This window comes from Balaenoptera borealis (assembly GCF_965194805.1).
Source record: "Balaenoptera borealis genome assembly, chromosome: 9".
Classification (NCBI taxonomy): Eukaryota; Metazoa; Chordata; class Mammalia; order Artiodactyla; family Balaenopteridae; genus Balaenoptera; species Balaenoptera borealis.
The window spans coordinates 44,105,125-44,128,831 of NC_138873.1; the positions used below are offsets into that span (position 1 = coordinate 44,105,125).

Genomic DNA, 23,707 nt, shown 5'->3' on the forward strand with positions numbered 1-23,707 from the left:
CAATGGAGCTGCCATCTCAGACCATGAGATGGAATCTGCAAGTTGAAGATGTCAGAGCAACAAGCCTGAGGAAGCCTTGGCCCACAGCACTCTGGAGCTGCTTTTTCCGCCCTGGATCACTTATGCTTAGAGAATATGTAAGAAAAACAAACAGCTTGATAAATTCATATATGGACTGCTTGTCTACTTTAATGAGTGGCCAAGCACAAAATCAATGTGAAGAGTTGGAAGATTCAACACAGCAAGTAGATGTATTCACATCAAGAACCCTTTGTAGGAAAATCTCAGGTAATTGAAATTTCTTACATTTCACAACTTCTGCTCCTACATAATTTTTCTGGTACCTTATTACATTTCCAGCCAAAATCAGGTTACAGGAAAATAGAATTTTGAGAATTCTAGACCTAAAAACAAATTAATCAAATATCTTCTTGTTTTTGCAGATAGCCATTCCTTCACATCCATAAGTATGTCAACTTGATCTATATCTTGCTCGTTAGAAATGGAAGGCATGACTAGAAAATTTATAAACTGAAAATGTGAAATCCAGTCTTCAATTAACCAGTGTGTCTGTGTTAGAGTATTTCCCATCTAAAGAGCTATCCATTATAAATACTCAGATAAACAGAAAACCTGGAAGCCAAATTCTGGGAGTTACCAATATAAAACTAATGGAATCCAGCATATTAGAAAAATTGCTATGTCCTTACATGGCACTGAATAGACATGAGAACTGACAGTAAAAGACCCCTGGGTCGGTAAAAAGCACAAGAAAAGTGAAGTGTTGAAGGGTACAAGTTAGTTATTATATTTGCAACCACTTATTTCCAAAAAGAGATCTGAAGTGAATTTTTAAAAAGGAAAATATATTTAATAGAATTCTTAAAATAAACATTTTAAAAGGAAAATATAGTGGAACAAGGCAAATAATAACTGAAATTGAAGCTAGGAATAGTGATTGCTTTTGTACTAAATTTAGCTCTAGGCATCATGGCAGATAAGAGAAGTGGGCACCAGAGCCCTCAGCAGGCATAACCTGCAGTACCGTTGGAAAGTTCATCGCCTGCGAGGCTTGTTTTCTGGTCTTGGCTCCTTCTGCATTTGCTGTATAACCTTACATGCCTCCATCCCTCTTCACAATTCTTTGAGGAATTGTCTACTCTATATGACACTGAAAGGACTGTCATCCCTGGAGCACTACAGTGGTGGAGAAGTGTCTCTGACTGAGCCATAAGAGTCCTTCTGAGTCCTCTCTGCCCGTGGGGTGGGCGGACAGAAAGACCCTCCCTGATTTTGGTTTGTGAATAATAGGGCTACCAACGATCATCTTTCCTGTCACATGAAGGAAACCTGTTTGACATAGGAGATAACGAGGCCAAAATGAAAACAGAAGCAGAGCCAAGTGATAGAGAAGAGGGAAGGAGGGAGAAGGGAAGGGGAAAGGGAAGGAAGACAATCATTTGAGCACTTTGATCCAGTTGTGCCTAAAGCTAAACTATTCTTAGACTAACGACTATGAAACCCAATAAATTTTCCTTTTTTTTCTTCACCTTATTTTCTTGGATTTCTACTATTTGAAACTAAAGAATCATGACTAAAACACTTGTGTCTCACATCATTTGTTACATGTTCCCACCTGTAAAATGAAAGGCATGGGATAAATTTACCTCAAACTTCCCTTTCAAATCTAAAATTCTATAGTTCTAACTAGATTAATATGTGAATTCCTTCAGGACAAGGGTATTAACTCACCTATTTCTGTATCCAGAATTTCTGCCACTTAGAAGGCTCTCAATAGTTATGTCTTACAATCAGTTGAAAAAAATAGTCTGTCCGCTCTCTAAACCTATCCTATAATAAAGCATTTACCTCTGTTATTTTTGCTTACTTATTTCCCATCTGTATCTCCAACAAAGCAGTGTCAGGTACATGCTCACAGGTTTCTCTTTCCTGGAAAAGGAGCTAAATCATGCAGTTAAATTACTGAATGTGTTTAAAACCCAAGTGAGAAACAAACATTGCACTGTAAATCTGATTCCATGGGAAATATAATACCCCAAGAGAGTTATTTATTATGGACATAGTCCAAGCTACAGAGAAAAATTGTTAATCATTCCACTCATAATGAACTTTATGATTTGATATTTCTTGCTTTCTGTTTGTGGAAACCAGAAGAAGTGTAAAAGCATTTACTGGATCAGTAGATTTTAAAAGTATAAGCCAAATTTTGGAACTTTAGCTCATGAATCTGTTAATGTCAGGACTTTCTTTTCTTTCAAGTATCTGCTTCTACTCCTCAAAAAGAAACAAAAATACACATTTACATATACCACTTCACCCTCCAGGATGAGGAAGAAAATGACAAATCACTCTGCTAAGACACATGAGAGAGGGTCCTTTTCCTGTTCTCCTTTAAGAGCCAGTGTGTACTGAGTTCTGGGGCTATCCCTAATAACCTAGTGTGCAAGGCCCCAAATCAGTGCTTGTAATGAAGCTCTAGTGGAAGCTGAGAAAACAGAAGTACAAGTTAGATGCATAACCAAGGCTTCCAGTGGTGACCAAGGCAAGAGGAAACTTGCCTATTCTATTTCCACTGGGCATGGGTGAGGCGAATTGCTATACAAAAGCAATGGCTGTCTAATAAGTCACAGTACTTTTAACATGTACACATTTATAAATCACACACATATTTCTATTTTCTGGTAATTAAACTTTTCTCCATAACCGTATACAAAGAGTTTTGGTGGGAAAAGCGGAGGGAAAACAGTTGGTCACAGACTGGTCTTTTCCTCATTGTAAACATCCTCAGGAACATTGAAGAAATGCCATACATACACAGTAGTGCCTGAAACTATTTGCCAGGAACTCTTATGTGTTTCCTTGTCTGTGGTAGTAACATTAACTTTTCGAAGAAACATTCCTTGATATTGTTACCACATCTTAACTGTGCCTTAGTTTTCTTATGTGGAAAAAATGATGACAAAAATGCTTGTTCTGTCTACCATATAAGGTCACTATAAAGATCTACAGAGATAATGCACATTAATGTGTTTTGAAAGCTATAAATCACTATTCGAAAATATTATTACTATCCTCATCACAGTTATTATTTGTTTTCACAACACTCTTGTGAGGTCGGTAACTATTACCAAGGAGGAATTTAAGGGACAGTAAGATTAAGTGTCTTTCCGAAAGTCCACAGCTATTTGGTGGCCAAGTTGATGTGAATTCAGACACCCCAACTAGCTGCTATGCCATACAAATCCACATACACTGCAAATTAGGGAGAGAAAAGGTTTCCAGAGTTGTATATCAACACTTATTTTCATGCCTTTGACCTAAAATGCTTAAACTTTTAAGGAGATACATTAAATAATCTTACAGCCATCCAAGTATCAGGTTAGAATCATAAACCTGTTTCTCCAGTGGGTCAGTCAAAAACACATACCGAACAAGAGGAAAGGGTGTGTTCCGCACAGTGTTTACCCAACTAGAAAAAGATATTCTTGGACCTTCAAAATTTGTTAAATTTACTAGTTTGGAAATAGGAATTATTATATTCTGTAGATGAAACAGTAATTCAGAACAACTTTTTGAGGCCTGGTTTGTCAATATCTATCACAATTGAAGACAGTCTCTGACTTAGCAATTCTCCTGATAGAACATTTAGACCTCAGAAATAAATTCTCAACTACACAGAAATACATGATATTCCTTGTAAAAATCCTTATAAGAATAAAAAAATTTTTAACTTCAAACAAGTTAAATGTCTATAAAGAATTCACTAAATAAATTATGGTACATTTGTTCAATAAAAGACTGTTCAGCCACTTGAAAAAGTGAAGTAAGTTTATACGAACAGCTACTAAAAGGCCCTGCCATCTATTGTGAATGATGGAAACCAGTTGCAGAATAGTATAATGTTTGTATACATACTATATATAAAGATTGGGAAGACAAGTATCTAACTGGTAATACTAGTTTCCTCTAAAGGGTACATGATTGAGCAGACTTTCACTTTCTATGTTTTATTACTGTTTGAATTTTAATTACAATGAGCATGTTTTACTTCAGAATAAAAATTTTAAGAAAAATAATTTCTTAACCAGCCCATTTGCTGATTTGGTATTATCGCAATGAAAATCATGAAAAGCTGTTTTATATAATAAAAATAGAAAGTAAGTGGTAAAGAACATTCTAAAAGAGAATAATAATGATAAAGGTGGGAGAACTGCCAGGAGTCAGTGGTTCTTCCAGATAAAGTAACGATAATTAAATGATGCAATATTGAAACAAAAACAAACATAAATAAAATGGAATTCTAAAATCCAAATAAATTCATTTATATATTATATTTAAGCATTCAGTAAAATAAGAATCACATAATTTCAGGAAAGTAAATATTATTTAATAAACAGAGAGGGATAATTGTAGTGCTGTATAGGGAAAATTGACTTAAATCTAAAACTTATACCCCAAATGAACTCTATGTCAGTTATTTGGTTATAGAAATGCAAAAAGAAAAAAAAAAGTAAAGCATTAGTTACAGAAAATAAAGTTATGCTAACATACGAAGAAACATCATAACATTGGATTACTTGGACATTTTTTGTGTGTTTGAACTATTTCCTTAAGTCAACTTCCCAGAGTAAAACTGTTGGTGTGTGCACGCACACACACACACACACAACACACATATACATGGTTCTTGACAGGAGTTGGGAATCAAATTCAGAACACATGTTTTGAAAAATATGAGAGTACATATTCAGAGATAGAATTAAACAAAATATCTGAACTAAAGCCCATCCCGAACAGCATATATTCTGTAATTAATTACAACACGTAAAGTTAGAAACAACCTACGTCCACCATAGAAATAAAATAAATTATAACATTTCTTTATAACTAAATATAAAGATTAAGCTGCAAAATGGAAATGGTTTATGATCTAATAAGTGAAAAGTTTTAGATGTTATGGGTACTCTACTTAGAGTATAAATGTGGATATAAAGATTCTAAGGAAGCATAGAGAAATAGAAAATATTTGTGTTCAGGATGTGAGAATATGGGATAATTCTATGTTCCCTTTAATGTTATTTTAATAATATGTTATATATTTAAATATCATAATGGAGTATACTGAAATGTACAGATGATAAGAGTAAGATTGTTCCCATCAACTTGCAATTCTATTGCCACTAGTTAGGGCGAAAGTAGACTATGAAGTAAATGTAATAAATGTGAACTGGATGCCCTAAAGCACAGCTGCTATCTAATCCAGTTTTAATTGTCTGGAGGCTGACAATTAATTTAATTGTCTGGAGGCTGAGAAAAATCATGAAAAAAAGCAATGCCTGAAACCACATATGTTTTTAGCAGAAAAACTATCATAGAATGTCTATTAGATTTACCTTTGGGGGCTGGGGGTTGTGACACTAAGCTCATAATTTGCTTCCAGGCACATCACATAACCACTTGGTAGCTCAGACTCCACACTGGCAAAATGGCTATATTAAACTCACTTTTTCTTCTGATACTTGAGAATAGTCTATACTTAGAATTTTTAACGACCAAAAGGAAAGGAAAAAAAACAGAAAGTACATATATTTGAGCTGCAGAATACAGACTGTGAGCTAGTTGAGGTCAGGGACAGAACTCATCCTCTTCACATGTATCATGAGAATTTAGGAAAACTCCCCTATTCTGTAGGTGTGTATTCGTAGAACAATTTGGAATACTGCTGCCACCTAGTGGGCAATTATATTTTAACTTTTTATTTACGGTCAATAGTATAACAGGAAGTAGGACCCTCATGGAACACTTTTAGAACAGCTTCATGATAAACACTTATATAGATGTTTCTGTTTAATTCAATACTAATGAATACAAGCATTAAACTAAAATATATATTTTATTAGTTTACCAAATAAAGTAATTAAGAAATGGTAATGTAAAAATATATTCTTAGGAGCAAAGAAGTTACTTTTAAATTGACTCCAAAAAAATTACAACTTTTAATTTTGGCAGGGCAATAATCCCTCATTTTCAACTTATATACATGTTTTTCCTTGGGGAAAAGTATAGAAATTGCTCTTATAGAAATTGCTCTTTCTTCCTAAATATTCAAACTATAAATCATATGAACAAAATCTTCACAAAAAATTTTAAAACTTTTTCACCATTTATTCATTCATTTAATATTTCTTGTCGTAGCCTTTCCCTTTTCACTTAAGGAAGATCCTTTACACTTCTGTAAGGTCAGTTTAGTATTGATGAACACTTTTAGTTTCTTCCCGCCCTAGAAGCTTGTTCTCTCCCCTTCAATTATGAATGATAACCTTGCTGGGTAGAGTATCCTAGGTTATAGGTTTTTTTTTTTTTCTTTAAGCACTTTAAATATGTCATGTCACTCCCTTCTGGCCTTATAACTCAATTTTTTAATAAAACACTTACACAACTAGCAAGTGCTTTAATGGACTCTTAGAGCAGTCCAGCTTTTTATGAACTAGCTTTCAAGATTTTAGTTGACTACTAGAGGAAGCTAGGAAACACTTCAAACTCAGAACATGATGTTTGTAACAGAAGTAAAGACTATTTAACATTTAGGTACCTATGTCTCCATTTCTATTTAACCTTTTCTTGCATCATCTAAACAGAACTTTGTTATTAAATCAATGTTTCACCCTGTCAGTGTCATAAATTCTTTTGTTTTAGAGTTAGCATTTAGTCAAAGTACACATGGACCTTCCTATAACAAGTATATATTCAAGGAGACAGCTGTTTTTGATATTTTTAATGCTTTATTTTTGGACAGCCTAGCAGGGATAACTCTTGGATGTTTTGTAGTACTAAGCTTTTGAGAAAAGGTGTTTAATCTACACTTTCTGGTTGAATGAAAGAATGAAGGAATAATGAACAAATAATAGCTGATTTTTAACCTCTATAACATTCTCTCTCCTACGCTATACAGTCTTAATCTTAAAAAATTTCCCTAGATTTTGGGTTTTTTACCCAACCCAGACCTCTTGTTGGAGAGCTCTGATAATTTAAATGATTTGTGGTACTAGTGCCCTGCCAATTATCCTTAACAAATTCTGTTGTTAATCTTCATTATCATGATCATAAATAGTAAATAATAATTGTCCATTTGTAGATAGTTGTGAAAGGAGAAATATGAAAAAAAAACACCTGAGACTCTGTCCTCTTAATTAGCTATGCCTAGATATTATTAGACTTCACATTGGAAATTAGAAATAGGTATAAGTAGCCCCAAGTAAAAAGGTTCAGAAGAGAAAAAAGAAAATTATTTTGACAAGTTGATTTTTTAAATTCCTGAATAGGGAAAACATTCAAATAGGCCAGTTCCCTGTCTCCAAGAAAACATGACCACATAAACCAAGAGAGAGACAAGCAGCTGAAAGAAACTGAAGAACTGTATGAAGGCATGTAGAACAAGAGGTAATTGTCTTGAGGGAATCTGAGGTGGCATCATTCACATCATGATTATGAAATAACAACCCTTCTTCAATTGTAACTATATAAGTAAGGTATTATATTGTACACTTATAATGGGTAGGATTAATTTTGCGAGACCACTTCCCTATACGTGTATGAGGAGGGTGGCGTGGGACGCAGAGCTGGAGAAGCACTGGCAAGTCATCATAAAAGGCTATTGCAGGATACAGATTTGAACCACATAAAGTCATCATTGTGCCTCAAGGGTGAAAAGTCTGTAGCAAATTCAGTGTTGGGGACCATAAAATCCTCACTTTGTCATACAAGATTGTTACTAGGAATTTTGGAGTTTGAAATTGATCATGGGAGCCAGAGGATGCTCCACCAAAAATGATTAGCAATTACACACAATCTGACATACATGAGTCTTAATAGACATTCAAGTAGGCTACAAAAATAACCTTTCAGCCAAAGAATGTGAGAGACATGACCATTGCAGATGCCTCTTCACTGTCCTGGGGGCAGTTTGCATAAATAGTACTTCATAAATATGCATATATTTCAGATTTGCTATTTCTAGAACGAATACAAGCTATGTATTAGAAAATATGAAGGGTTTTGATCAGTGCAGGAGCAGTTAATCCAACCTGGTTTCTTCTGAATATATTTTTCAGACTAATGTTTAGAACAATGGGACAATAAGCAACTCAACCAGTCAGAACTCAGCCATGCCCTGATGAGCACTGGTCACACACACAGTGCCTACCCAGCTATACAAGCCAGAACTAAACTGTGATGTTAGTTGACAGTTGTTGTGCATCCCTATTAGCACAGAGTAATTCAATGTAAGCTACCTACCTGTGCTTAGTGACATTTTAAATGTCTAGGGATATGACAAGGGCATAGATTTGAACCAGACTACGCAAAATATCAAAGCAGAAGACTTTGAAAGAGTCCTCCCTGCCTTATTATAAAATTTTTTCTGGGTCGTTTTTGTAGTCTGTGGATAGGGATATGGGGTGCAGGGTTAGAAAAAAAAATAGGGAAGAGATTGGCACCATGAAAGTTTTATACGATAACATCTATGTTTTAGAAAACTATCTCTGGAAGCTAGGCAGAGAAAGGATTGGAGAAAGAACTGACCAGCGAAGAGGGAAATACTTTGGAGGTCATTACAATAGATGGTTGAGAGAGAATAAAAGACTGAACTACAGCAATGAAAATGGGATTTAAAAGGAATAACATGAAGAGCTGTATATAGATGTTTTTTTTGGTTTTTGAGATCTCATTTTGAGCTTTTGCTGATGTCCTCAGCACATGCTTAGTACCTAGCAGGTAATCAGGCGCTTGCCTGGACCACCCACTTGATAAGGTTGCTGGAACCACTGGAGGCCACTGTAAGCTGGGTCTGCAGGGAAACTGTCACTTTAGAACTTTCCCTACAGACAGACTAGTAGGGGATAGGAAAGCAAGTTAGTTAAGGTCCCTCCCAGCTCCTCCTTTGGGAGCAAGGCATTTCCTGATGAGGGAATATAGTGCCAGCCAGACTGGGAACTTCTTGGGGACTGCAGTAATCTTTGCATTTCCTGCCTTAGCCCAGTGCAGAGCACACACTAGCTTTCAACAATAAAAAATAATAATAATTTTTAAATTACCACACTTTCCACTTAATCTATGAAATCACTTTATTTAAAAATTATTCCTAGCTACAGCAGTATATCTTAAGAAGTAAATAAATTAACTGTAGGAAAATGGGAACATAAACCATACTAATCAAAACAAGCCTTGAAGGAACAAAACTGAAAATAGTATATGCAAATTAGATGAACCGTTGGACTGAGAAATAACATAGTATGGAACGTGTAAACTGAAACCACCGTGGATTAATAATAAACTCTGTGAGGAGCAAAGATTTTTGTATGCTTACCTGTTATGCTGTAACCTCAGAGCCCAGAACAGTACCCAGCACATAGGAGACATTTAATGAACATTTGTTCAATGAACAAATGAACTGTCCTGGTTTAAAAGAAAGAAAGGAATATAATTAGCTTTTCTTCTATTAGAAGTTGATTTGAGTCTTTGTTTTGTTTTGTTTTTTTTTTTTTTGGTTGTTGTTCCAATTCTAGAGCTAAAGAAAACATCTCTCATGCAACTGTGTTTTTTTTTTTTAATGTAGAACACTGACGAATAGTGATATTTTAATCGCATCAGGAACAGAGAACAGAATGCAAACTGTTCTTTCTCTCATGACATAAGCCACGATTCTCTTGCCCTGTGGTTCTGCAATGATAGAGAAGCTTGAGATAGAAAATCATGTGTAGATACCTGACATTTGGTTCTCTCCAGGAAAATAAACTTATTTAGTTAGTTTAATATTCCTTGGTGAACTATTACCGACTGGCTGTTTCACACAGATGTTTTTCTCTAGCTCTATGGGTATTTTCAGTGATGTGAAGAAAAATAAAATATTAAAGGAGAAAACAACACATTTGAATAATGGGAGAATTTTCAAGTAGCATATTCCTGCAACCATCAAATATTATCTACGGCAACATACTTTTTCAGGTAGGAATTCATTCTGTTCATCATGCAGCATGTCCTCAAGTATTCAATCTTTCCTTAAACTAGCCCAGATAGAGTCTATTTCATTATTGAAGATTTTCATTCATTTTTTCATTTATTTAACAGATTAAAATTAAGTATCTACTAAGTGCCAATGTTTCAGCTACACCCTTAGGGAGCTCATAGCCTCCTACAGTTCCCTACAAGAGATTTCATGAATTAAAATGCCCTTGTGTTTGGGGACTAGTTAAAGAATGTGAAGGGAAAGAAACATCTTTGAAGTGTTATTAATGTACCAGGCACATTTAGAGGGGCATCTCTAACCATCCTTTTTAAATAGCGTCCACCCCATGCCTGCTTACTTTTTTTCATCCTGCTTTTTTTTTCTTCATCTACTAATCCCCACTTGACATTGTTCACTGCTCTATGCCCAGCTCTGAGAAGTAGCTGGCATAGAGTAGGTTTTTTTGTAGTTGTTGCATGAATGAACTTGAAAGGAAGCAACTCTTATTTTGCAAATGAGACCAAGACTAATGACTTAAATGATTTGCTTACAATTGTGCAACCCTTAAATCACCAACTAGGGGTTTAAACCTTAGTGTGAAGGCAAAGCTCATGGTTCCTTCCATAATTGTGTCTCTAAATGCATATTTCTTTACTGAGATATGAATCTGTCTTTTGTTAAAACGCCATTATGTGAAAGACGCGGAGTTACAGAGATCTTGCCTTCAAAAGCCTGACAGTCTAGTTAGGAAAGAAAAAAATATGTGGGGATCCAACTAAAAGTAGGGCAGTGTCTGTGCTGGGAAAGGACCGCAGAGACAGTAGGGAGGAGGGCGCGCTAGCCTGGGGCTGGGTCCTGGAGAGCATTTTAACTCGGCTGGCGTCTGTTGTCCCTGGAATATGAGGAAGTAGAATAAGTAGATTCCTTCAGAGTAGCCAGCTTTCCTACAAGCCCTTTCTCTGAGTCCCTGTTCCCATTTAGATACCGGAGAAAAGTGGATTCTCCCCTCTTTTTGAGAGGGAAGATAGAAAAAAAGCTCACTTTGAAGGGAGTTTGAAGAGTTTGTGGTCTAAGAAATAAAGAGGGGGAGAAAACCAATTGTAGGAACTGAGGTGGTTTTACCTGGAAAAGAGAAAAGGACGGGAGTGGAGGGCGGGGTGAGGACCTAACTTCAGAAAACCTCTTCATGGGAAAATCAGAAGTTCGTTGAAAGTCCTGACACTTACTTGGTAAACATCTGAAGCGACCTGAACTTGAAGGCCTCACTGTTGCCCTTCTTCGGAGGAGAGGGTTTAGATTTATTCTCCTGGGCACCAAACAGTGGAAGCTAAAAAGCTCTGCCGGAAACTCGTTTCTACTCCACACCAAGAAACGCCTTTAAAAGGAGCGGCACGGAGCTGCCTCAGGAGGAAAGTAGTCCCGCCGTCAGGTCGCTCCCGGGCCCCGCCTGGCGACCGACTCAGCCCCCGTCCCGGGTCGCCGGCTGGGGGCGGAGGCCGGGAGCCCAGGGGGCGCACGACAGACTCCGGCTGCGCATCCGGGGCTCCCCTGGGAGCTGCGCGGGGCGGCGCAGGCGTCCCGGGAGTTCGGTCCCTGGCTCCGGCTGGGTTGCGGCCGGGGGACCAGGGCGCAGCGTGCTCGCCGCCGTCGGGCGCCTCCTGCGCCTCCGCCCGGGGCGCGTCCCCCGCTGCGCCCCGGGAGCGCCCCCAGAAGCCGCGCGGCGGCCCGTCACGTCTCTCCGGCCCCCCGGTCACCCCCAGTGCTCCGGCGGCGGGGCCCTCGGCGGCTCGGAGCCCCCGGGTTCCTGTGAGCAGGGACTGGGAACGGCCTGGGAGGGAGGGGTCCGCGGAGGGGCAGGCGAGGAGCCGGGGCTGGGGGACGGAGGCGTGAGCGTGAGCTGGTCTCTGTGCCGTCGGTCTCTCGGTGCCTCCGTACATCCCTGTCGCTTTCGCAGCAGGAAAGGCCCATAGGGTCCCCGCCGAGCGCAAGCCGTCGCAATTCGACAGGAAAATCCTGCCGTGGACCGGGAGTTTCACAACGATGGAGGAGATCCCGCCTCGGATTCCGTAAGTGTGGCCTGTGCCCGGCCCGGGTCGCGTGCGCCCGGCAGGGTCGGCGCCGGGCCTGGGGGACTCGGGGTCCATCCACTTCCCGACCTCTGCGCACCTTGGAGCGGAGGCGGCCGCGGAGCCACACAGGTCTTCACAGTAATACCTACCACCTTAAGGAATTTACCCACGCCCCCCGAGTGCGGTTAAATGCCAAGCTCCATGATTGGGCTGTGGGAGCTAAGCTAAGCTTACAGAGAGGTTCTTGAAGTCGGGTGAAAATCCAGAAGTTCAGTGGGCACTTCCACCGTCGCTCAGATACCCGCCCCCAGCGAGCTCCGGGCCATGAGACAGTGGAGTATACTTAGGCCCAACAGAAGGCACCGTCCTTGCGTGCACCCGGGTGGCTGAGAGGGAGAGGGGCTCTGGCCTGGGAGGGGAGGCGGGGGGAGGGCGGCTCCCTGAAGCACCCAAGGAAGCATCATGGCTCGTGGGGTGGCTAGAGAGTCTCTGGGAAGAAGCCACATCCATGTGACCTCCTCTTCTGGGTGGGAGATGCCTGGTGTACGCGGTCCTGCAGCCCTCTGAGTACGGGTTTACTCGGACTGGGACCCACGGCGCATCAGCGTCGCCGGCCTCTTCATCATCCCAAACCCAGGACAGAGATTCGCTTGATAAAACTTAAGCTGACAACTTCAACTCCAGGGTAAATGTAATATGTTAAGAAAAAAAAAAAAGTAAATGTAACCTGTAAGAACCATCTTTCTACAGCTTCAGTTTACGCAAAGCCCAAAAATCTTCCCGGCACTTTACAAGGCAGTGGTTACAAGGGGAAGGAAGGAAGGAAAGGAAGGAAACTAAGGATAAAATCAATCTACTACTTTTTAAACTGATCTCAAAAAAAGGGGAGAGTAGAACTATAAAATCAAATAAGGATTTCAGATGTTCAAATATTATATTTATATGATGTAATCAATGCCTATTAGAATGGATAATGGAAACTGGGCCTACATCTTGTTCTGTGCATATTGCCTACACTTCTATTGATTGTGAATTTATTAGTTACCAAAAGCATCTCAAATAAATGGAAAACAAAATATGGTGGGAAATGTTCATTCAATAATGAATTCTCAAACATTTTTATTCCTTTCTTATATCAAATTATTTAATGAGGAATGGACATGGAATTTGAAATAACATGGAATTTGAATTCTGTTTTCAGCATTTATTCAACCACGAAGATGTTTTTTAATATTATAAAGCAAATTTCATTTTCCTTGAGATTTATATCCTCTAAACTAAAGACTTAGCCCAAAGAAGAAATTAGCCCCAGAAAAGCTTAAAAAGACCATCCTCAGTGTTTTTGGATTTCGAATTCTAGTGCTACACAACAGAGTAATCAAAAATTTAAAAAACCTGCATTATTGTAAATTAATGCTTGTCAAGAGAACCTAGATCCATTTTAGCATGGCTGTATATGTGAAGAGAACCACTTTACAGAAATAATTTCCCCAGGATCACAGTCAAAAGAAATATTATAGGACTTACCTGGTGGCACAGTGGTTAAGAATCTGCCTGCCAATGCAGGGGACATGGGTTCGAGCCCTGGTCTGAGAAGGTCCCACATGCCGCAGAGCAACTGGGCCCGTGTGCCACAACTACTGAGCCTGTGCTCTAGAGCCCGTGAGCCACAACTACTGAGCCTGTGTGCCACAACTACTGAATCACGCGTGCCTGGAGCCCATGCTCCGCAATGAGAGAAGCCACCGCAATGAGAAGCCCACGCATCGCAGCAAAGAGTAGCCCTGGATCACCACAACTAGAGAAAGCGTGCATGCAGCAATGAAGACCCAACACAGCCAAAATAAAATAAAATAAAATAAAAAGAAATATTATAAACAGAAGAATTTAACTTTGAGCAAGGTGCCTAGGAAAAGTATTGTAGTTTTGGGTTGAAAACATGAAAGTATTTGAATATTTTATTATTTTCTATAATTTTTTAAAAGCATTGCTATTTAGGAGAGCTATGTCTCCTAAGCTAAGTGTTAGATTTACAATATAAACAGCTTTCACTTTTATGCTTTTAATGGACATATAATTAAGTGACCTATAATTTTTGGACCATACACTAATGATATTTAATAATGGCTGTACTTTTTCTTTTCTTTTCAGTGTTAAACTAATTTACACTAATGATATTTAATAATGACTGTACTTTTTCTTTTCTTTTCAGTGTTAAACTAATTTGGTATAGCTGTTCAAAGCCAGATGGATGGGTAAAAAAGATCAGATCTTTCAGGTTCCATCTGGAACAAAAGTCAACAACAAGTATAATCTAATAATGTGCTAAAATTCACCTGTTTGCAACTACCTTAAAACTTACATTAATCTGCCTAAAATCTGAGGAAAGCAGGCTAGATATTGGTTTTCTGTGTTCTTTCAACTAGTGGAAAGTTAAAGAAAAAATTTTTCATTTTTAAGAAGAATTGCAAATTGTCTTCCTGGAATTCTTTTTTTATGTGACTACATTCTATTTAAACTTGACAAAGATAAAAAATACTGCTGAATACATTCTCAAAAGTCATTCTTTAATTATATGTATTTATAAACTGCCGCTTCATATTACTGCAAATTGTTAAAATTTATTTTATCATAAAGGCCTACAGGCATGATTACTTTTGTAACACTACTTTGCTAAAATCTGGACAACTTGCATATAATTTTATTAATAAATAAGACTATGCAGTATTCAAGTAAGCATATAAAATTTCAGAATAATAATAAGAAAATGAAGGTGTGTTTGTCTTTTCTTCAACAAATTACTGTGATTTTGATCACTTCTTTTGAAAACTTCATGCAGAAGCCACGAAGGAAACACCCTTTCCCTAATAGACATTCTCACAAAATGCATAATGTATAATAGCAGTATAATAAGAGTCATCCTCACAAAATGTATAATAGTCTCTTTAATGGCGTCAGGGTGGGAGGGGGCAAGAAGAGATTTGGAGCCTAGTGAAAAACCAAAATGATGAAAATAAGTTTTCAAAAACAACCTGTTCAAAACTGAAAACAAAGCCCACTTAATAACACAGGGGCCAAATGAACATGAGTCATAAACATACATAGGCATTAATTCTTACTTTTATCCAAGTCAGTGAAACAAAAATGATGGAGAGTCAGGTCATAATCTCTAGTAGTTATATTTTGAACAGTTAGAAACTAAATATACTGCATTGTCATTTCATAGTGGCTAACATTATTTAGGACCTGAATAAATACCTGTTAACTTGAAATCGGTAAGATAATGGGCTAGCATTTGGAAATCTTTCACATCTGCCATTTGCATTCGGGGACATTTTTGGAATATTTACATAAAAAATCATTGTTTATTATGCCAGTTGGAAAATCATATTGCTTTAATATAATTAACAGAATACACATCTTGGTTTAGGCCAGAAATGATAGATGCTGCAAGAAACAGAGCGCGAGTGAAAGCTTGTTACGTAATGATTGGACTCACAATCATCGCCTGCTTTGCAGTGATAGCGTCAGCCAAAAGAGTGAGTACCTCTGTAAAGTAAAGATAGACTTGTGAATTTTAAGAAGGATTATGAGCTTTGTTCTCCTTTGGGGGATTATTGCTGTTTTCTCAACGTAAGAACAATTTCATCTCAGACAGCTTGAGCCACCCGCATATATTTATCATACTGGAAACAGCATTGTTCATGGAAATTTGAGTCAACAAATTAACTATACGGACAGGAGGGACAGAAGTTTGTTTCCATTTATAAGATAAGCAAAAACAAAAATAACAGTATATAACATGATTAAAATCTGCACAGGAGGAACTTTGTTGTATGAAAGTTATCCAGACTACATCATTCCTTAAATCATGAACTCAGTTAGCTATTGCATAGAATCATGAAATACTTAGAAGTGCGAAAGTTGGAAATGATGACCAAGGCGGGCTAGTTTGCCTGTATCCTGTGTATAAGCCCTTTCCTTGTCATCTCCAATATGTAGCTTCTAGAGGAGAATTAAGAGCTAATTACTGTCTGATTTTGCTTCTTACTTCCCTAAATTCTTTCATCTGCTGATCACTTTTTACCACGAAGAGGAGCCCCACAAATATTGGGAGATATCTGATACATCTCTGTGAGTCATCTTCTCTCTACTCTTAATTTCTCCATCCCTAACAACTTTCCTCTATTTTGAGCTCTCCTCTGGACACACTCCAGTTTATCAGTGTCCCTCTTCATTGTGATACCTGCAACTGAGTCCCTTAGAGTGCGATTATAACTTCTTTGTTTTTGAACACTGCATTTTAGTAACACAGCCAGAGTTGGAAATAGATTTTGGCAGCCACATCACACAGAATAGTTTGCCTGTATCCATCTTCACTCTCTAGGTACATTTAGCCAATGACCATTCTGCCTAGTCCTATGATCCTGCTCTTCTTTACTTCTCAGGTTTTCAAGAGTATTTGAGCCCAATAATTCACACAGGGACTGGGTCTTCTGAGCTTACTGATGTTATATACATGTCTACTTATTTCTGTTGGCTCGGCAAAGAGCTTATGCTTTAAAATTATTCTCATCAAATGGAAAATTTCTTATATGTTTGCTGGGCTGAACACTTAATCATAGAAATAAAGAAATGCAGTCATCTCTTGTTTGTAACCTATCCTAGATAAAATGACTGTCTACCCAGTTGGTGATTCTCTAGCTCCTAAATGATAGATTGGATTTTGATACTACCTGGACCCTCCGTGTTTCATACCATCTTCCCTTTGTTCCTTATGCTTCAGCCACACTAGTTCTTTTTTGTTTTTTAATGCGTCAGACCCTTTATTCTCTCTAGGCTTTCCCTCCTTCTCTTGACTTTACTATAGCTCATTCTCATTCTTCTCAGTGAGGGCTTCCGTGACCACCCCATCTGAAATGGCCTTGCTCAGGTGCTCACTATTTTATTATCTTTCCAACTGCTCATGAGTAAGTCGTTATATACCAGCAATCCTGTTGACTCCACTTAAGACTATATGCACAATTGGACCACTCCTCACCATCTCTCTTGATATCACCCTGGTCTGAGATAACCACCATCTGTTGCCTAGTTTATTGTAGTATCTTTTAAATGGTCTCACTCTGTCTCTCTTGCCTCTCTCGAATTCACCTTTCATTTTCAATAATTAATGCACGTACCCTAAATAAGATGGTGTCATATAGAGATGGAGAAACGGTTAGCAATTTGAGATGTATTTGGGGGTCAAAAGGATAGAATTTTGTGGTAAATTCAATGTGGGAAGAGGAGAGAAAAAGGAAGAATGACATCAAAAAGCCTGGATTTTTGCTTTGAGCACCTAGATGGATGGTACTGCCATTTGTTGAGATGTCTAAGGCTGGGGAAAGAACTGATAGGCATGACCGGCAAAATATGTCAAGTCCTCTATTTCAGATATACTGAATGTGAGATGCATATTAGACTTCCATCAGTATCTATTTTTATTTTTTCTGCTAAGGACTTTGTATGTTCTTCAGTCTGAGGACCTATAGCTTTCCTCACTTCTGAAAAAGTCTGAGCTGTTATCACTTCAAATATGGCCTCTTACCCCATTCTGACTATTCTTCCCACAATGGAAACTACGGACCTGCAGCCTGCGAAAAGGAGACCCCAAACACAGTAAGATAAGCAAAATGAGAAGACAGAGAAATACCCAGCACATGAAGGAGCAACGTAATAACCCACCAGAACAAACAAATGAACAGGAAATAGGCAGTCTACCTGAAAAAGAATTCAGAATAATGATAGTAAAGATGATCCAAAATCTTGGAAATAAATGGAGAAAATACAAGAAACGTTTAACAAGGACCTAGAAGAACTACAGAGCAAACAAACAATGATGAACAACACAATAAATGAAATTAAAAATTCTCTAGAGGGAATCAATAGCAGAATAACTGAGGCACAAGAACGGATAAGTGACCTGGAAGATAAAATGGTGGAAATAACTACCACAGAGCAGAAAAAAGAAAAAAGAATGAAAACAATTGAGGACAGTCTCAGAGACCTCTGGGACAACATTAAATGCACCAACACTCAAATTGTAGGCGTCCCAGAAGAAGAAGAGAAAAAGAAAGGGACTGAGAAAATATTTGAAGAGATTATAGTCAAAAACTTCCCTAATATGGGAAAGGAAATAGTCAATCAAGTCCAGGAAGCACAGAGAGTCCCATACAGGATAAATCCAAGGAGAAACATGGCAAGACACATATTAATCAAACTATCAAAAATTAAATACAAAGAAAAAATTTTAAAAGCAGCAAGGGAAAAGCAACAGATAACATACAAGGGAATCCCCATAAGTTTAACAGCTGATCTTTCAGCAGAAATTGCAAGCCAGAAGGGAGTGGCAGGACATATTTAAAGTGATGAAAGGGGAAAACCTATAAGAAAGATTACTCTACCCAGCAAAGATTTCATTCAGATTCGATGGAGAAATTAAAACCTTTACAGACAAGCAAAAGCTAAGAGAATTCAGCACTACCAAACCAGCTTTACAACAAATGCTGAAGGAATTTCTCGAGGCAGGAAACACAAGAGAAAGAAAAGACCTACAATAACAAACCCAAAACAATTAAGAAAATGGTAATAGGAACACACATATCGATAACTACCTTAAATGTAAATGGATTAAATGCTCCAACCAAAAGACACAGACTGGCTGAATGGATACATAAACAAAACTTGTATATATGCTGTCTGCAAGAGACCCACTTCAGACCTAGGGACACATACAGACTGAAAGTGAGGGTATGGAAGGAGATATTCCATGCAAATGGAAATCAAAAGAAAGCTGGAGTAGCAATTCTCATATCAGACAAAATAGACTTTAAAATAAAGACTATTACAAGAGACAAAGAAGGACACTACAGAATGATCAAGGGATCAATCCAAGAAGAAGATACAACAATTGTAAATATTTATGCACCCAACATAGGAGCACCTCAATACATAAGGCAAACAGCTATAAAAGGGGAAATTAACAGTAACACAATAATAGTAGGGGACTTTAACCCCCCACTTTCATCAATGTACAGATCATCCAAAATGAAAATAAATAAGGAAACACAAGCTTTAAATGATACATTAAACAAGATGGACTTAATTGATATTTATAGGACATTCCATCCAAAAACAACAGAATACACTTTCTTCTCAAGTGCTCTTGGAACATTCTCCAAGATAGATCATATCTTGGGTCACAAATCAAGCCTTGGTAAATTTAAGAAAATTGAAATTACAGGAAAAAATCTGTAAGAAATACAAACACATGGAGGCTAAACAATATGCTATTAAATAACCAAGAGATGACTGACGAAATCAAAGAAGAAATCAAAAAATACCTAGAAACAAATGACAGTGAAAACACGACAACCCAAAACCTATGAGATGCAGCAAAAGCAGCTCTGAGAAGGAAGTTTATAGCAATGCAATCCTACCACAAGAAACAAGAAACATCTCAAACAACCTAACCTTACACTTAAAGCAATTAGAGAAAGAAGAACAAAAAAAACCCCAAAGTTACCAGAAGGAAAGAAATCATAAAGATCAGATCAGAAATAAATAAAAAAGAAATGAAGGAAACAATAGCAAAGATCAATAAAACTAAAAGCTGGTTCTTTGAGAAGATAAACAAAATTGATAAACATTAGCCAGACTCATCAAAAAAAAAAAAGGGAGAAGACTCAAATCAATAGAATTAGAAATGAAAAAGGAGCAGTAATAACTGACACTGCAGAGATACAAAGGATCATGAGAGATTACTACAAGCAACTACATGCCAATGAAATGGACAACCTGGAAGAAATGGACAAATTCTTAGAAAAGCACAACCTTCCAAGACTGAACCAGGAAGAAATAGAAAATATAAACAAACCAATCACAAGCACTGAAATTGAGACTGTGATTAAAAATCTTCCAACAAACCAAAGCCCAGGACCAGATGGCTTCACAGGCAAATTCTATCAAACATTTAGAGAAGAGCTAACACCTAGCCTTCTCAAACTCTTACAAAATATAGCAGAAGGAGGAACACTCCCAAACTCATTCTACGAGGCCAGCATCACCCTAACACCAAAACCAGAAAAAGATGTCACAAAAAAAGAGAACTGCAGGCCAATATCACTGATGAGCATAGTTGCAAAAATCCTTAACAAAATACTAGCAAACAGAATCCAATAATGCATTAAAAGGGTCATACACCATGGTCAAGTGGGGTTTATCCCAGGAATGCAGGGATTCTGCAATATACACAAATCAATCAATGTAATACACCATAGTAACAAACTGAAGGAGAAAAACCATATGATCATCTCAATAGATGCAGAAAAAGCTTTTGACAAAATTCAACACCCATTTATGATAAAAACCCTCCAGAAAGTAGGCATAGAGGGAACTTACCTCAACATAATAAAGGCCATATAAGACAAACCCACAGCCAACATCGTTCCCAATGGTGAAAAACTGAAACCATTTCCACTAAGATCAGGAACAAGACAAGGTTGCCCATTCTCACCTCTATTATTCAACATAGTTTTGGAATTTTTAGCCACAGCAATCAGAGAAGAAAGAGAAATAAAAGGAATCCAAATCGGAAAAGAAGAAATAAAACTGTCATTGTTTGCAGATGACATGATACTATACATAGAGAATCCTAAAGATGCTACCAGAAAACTACTAGAGCTAATCAATGAATTTGGTAAAGTAGCAGGATACAAAATTAATGCACAGAAATCTCTTGCATTCCTATACACTAATGATGAAAAATCTGAAAGAGAAATTAAGGTAACACTCCCATTTACCACTGCAACAAAAAGAATAAAATACCTAGGAATAAACCTACCTAAGGAGACAAAAGACCTGTATGCAGAAAACTAGAAAACACTGATGAAAGAAATTAGAGATGATACAAACAGATGGAGAGATATACCATGTTCTTGGGTTGGAAGAATCAACATTGTGAAAATGACTATACTACCCAAAGCAATCTACAGATTCAATGCAATCCCTGTCAAACTACCAACGGCGTTTTTCACAGAAGTAGAACAAAAAATTTCACCATTTGTATGGAAACACAAAAGACCCTGAATAGCCAAAGCAATCTTGAGAAAGAAAAACGGAGCTGGAGGAATCATGGTCCCTGACTTCAGACTATACTACAAAAGCTACAGTAATCAAGACAGTATGATACTGGCACAAAAACAGTAAGATTATTCCAGAGATAAACCCATGCACCTGTGGTCACCTTATCTTTGATAAAGGAGACAAAAATATACAATGGAGAAAAGACAGTCTCTTCAATAAGTGATGCTGGAAAAACTGGACAGCTACATGTAAAAGAATGAAATTAGAACACTGCCTAACACCATACACAAAAATAATCTCAAAATGGATTAAAGACCTAAATGTAGGGCCAGACACTATAAAACTCTTAGAGGAAAACATAGGCAGAACACTCTATGACATAAATCACCACAAGATCCTTTTTGACCCACCTCCTAGAGAAATGGAAATAAAAACAAAAATAAACAAATGGGACCTAATGAAACTTAGAAGCTTTTGCACAGCAAAGGAAACCATAAACAAGATGAAAAGACAACCCTCAGAATGGGAGAAAATATTTGCAAACAAAGCAACTGACAAAGGATTAATCTCCAAAATTTACAAGCAGCTCATGCAGCTCAATATCAAAAAAACAAACAACCCAATCCAAAAATGGGCAGAAGACCTAAATAGACATTCCTCCAAAGAAGATATACAGATTGCCAACAAACACACGAAAGGATGCTCAACATCACTAATCATTAGAGAAATGCAAATCAAAACTACATTGAGGTATCACCTCACACTGGTCAGAATGGCCATCATTAAAAAATCTACAAACAATAAATGCTGGAAAGGGTGTGCAGAAAAGGGAACCCTCTTGCACGGTTGGCAGGAATGTAAATTGATACAGCCACTATGGAGAACAGTATGGAGGTTCTTTAAAAAACTAAAAATAGAACTACCATACAACCCAGCAATCCCACTACTGGGCATATACCCTGAGAAAACCATAATTCAAAAAGAGTCATGTACCACAATGTTCATTGCAGCTCTATATACAATAGCCAGGTCATGGAAGCAACCTAAGTGTTCATCGCCAGATGAATGGATAAAGAAGATGTGGCACATATATACAATGGAATATTACTCAGTCATAAAAAGAAATGAAACTGAGTTATTTGTAGTGAGGTGGCTGGACCTAGAGACTGTCATACAGAGTAAAGTAAGTCAGAAAGAGAAAAACAAATACCGTATGCTAACACATATATATGGAATCTAAAATTTAAAAAAAATGGTACTGATGAACCTAGTTGCAGGACAGAAATAGAGACGCAGACGTAGAGAATGGACTTGAGGACACGGAGAGGGGGAAGGGTAAGCTGGGAGAAAGTGAGAGAGTGGCATGGACATATATACACTACCAAATGTAAAATAGATAGCTAGTGGGAAGCAGCCGCATAGCACAGGGAGATCAGCTCTGTGCTTTGTGTCCACCTAGAGGGGTGGGATAGGGAGGGTGGGAGGGAGATGCAAGAAGGAGGAGATATGGGGGTACATGTATGTATATATATAGCTGATTCACTTTGTTATACAGCAGCAACTAACACAACATTGTAAAGCAATTATACTCCAATAAAGATGTTAAAAAAAAATGAACTCATAATACTCTAAAATATAGCCACTTATTAGTTGTATGATTGTGGGCGAGTCATTTATCCCCCTTGGTATCTCAGTATCCTGATGTGGAAAAAAAAAAAAAGAATATATTTTGGAAGTTCTAATTCTGTCCTCCGTGTCTCTTAACTTCTCTTTTCTATTTTTTCACCTTTATCTCTGTGCTGCATTTAGATTATTTCCTCAGGTCTGTTTTCTAGCTAGCGTTCTTTCCTCCTGATCATAATGCTAATTATCTTTTCTTTTCACAGGTAAATTTTTCCCCAGATAAATGCCTAGTTTCCTTGCCAGTTACTTGGGCTGGTGAGAGGAGTTTTAGTCATTTCACAGAAATACCTCAGCTCTGTGCCCAAGATCCAAATCCTGAACATGTCTGTTGGTGTAGATATTCCACTCCCAGCCCACAGCTGTTAAAGCCAATATTTTCCCCTAATGTCCCCGTTTGAATCCATTTCCTTCTATCCTGGCTTCAGTCCTTCTCATTCCCCAGCAATTCATGCCTTTTTCATTCTTTCCATATCTGGTACCTGAGGATTTCCCTTTCTTGAATTTGAGCTTTATTAAGTATTTGAAAATATATTTGTTTACTTTTTATCCAACAAATATGTCTATGTGTGCCAAGAGAGGGTGAGGGCAGATTTTTGATATCAGCTGTCCTGTTGACTGGAACTCTAGCAACTGAAGTAAATTTTTTTTCTGTACCAAAGGATCATTTTTCTCAAATGCTATGTGTGATAGATGCTTTAAGTTACTTTTCTCCTTTTCATAGAGTCTTTCCTATGTTTCTCCATCTAAAACACAAATTCTTCCAGAGCGTCAAAATGCTTTGCTTTTTATTTGTTTGCTTGTTTCTGCA

The 23,707-nt window shown here is 37.7% G+C and overlaps 2 protein-coding genes across 2 annotated transcripts in view; both read left to right on the forward strand.

The window, feature by feature from the left end:
• GPRC6A (G protein-coupled receptor class C group 6 member A) overlaps positions 1 to 11,424 on the forward strand; it is a 34,716-nt gene extending 23,292 nt beyond the window's left edge. Inside the window, 1 exon segment of the mRNA XM_082406307.1 lies at positions 1 to 11,424. Within this exon segment, the coding sequence (XP_082262433.1) occupies positions 1 to 296 (296 nt within the window). The 3' untranslated portion in view covers positions 297 to 11,424.
• The window catches only part of FAM162B (family with sequence similarity 162 member B), a gene marked incomplete at its 5' end in the record, with an annotated part of 13,363 nt that continues 1,011 nt past the window's right edge, over positions 11,356 to 23,707 (forward strand). The window contains 3 exons of the mRNA XM_082406081.1: positions 11,356 to 11,830; positions 11,979 to 12,090; positions 15,524 to 15,632. Of these exons, the coding sequence (XP_082262207.1) occupies positions 11,356 to 11,830; positions 11,979 to 12,090; positions 15,524 to 15,632 (696 nt within the window). The remainder of the gene's footprint in view (positions 11,831 to 11,978; positions 12,091 to 15,523; positions 15,633 to 23,707) is intronic.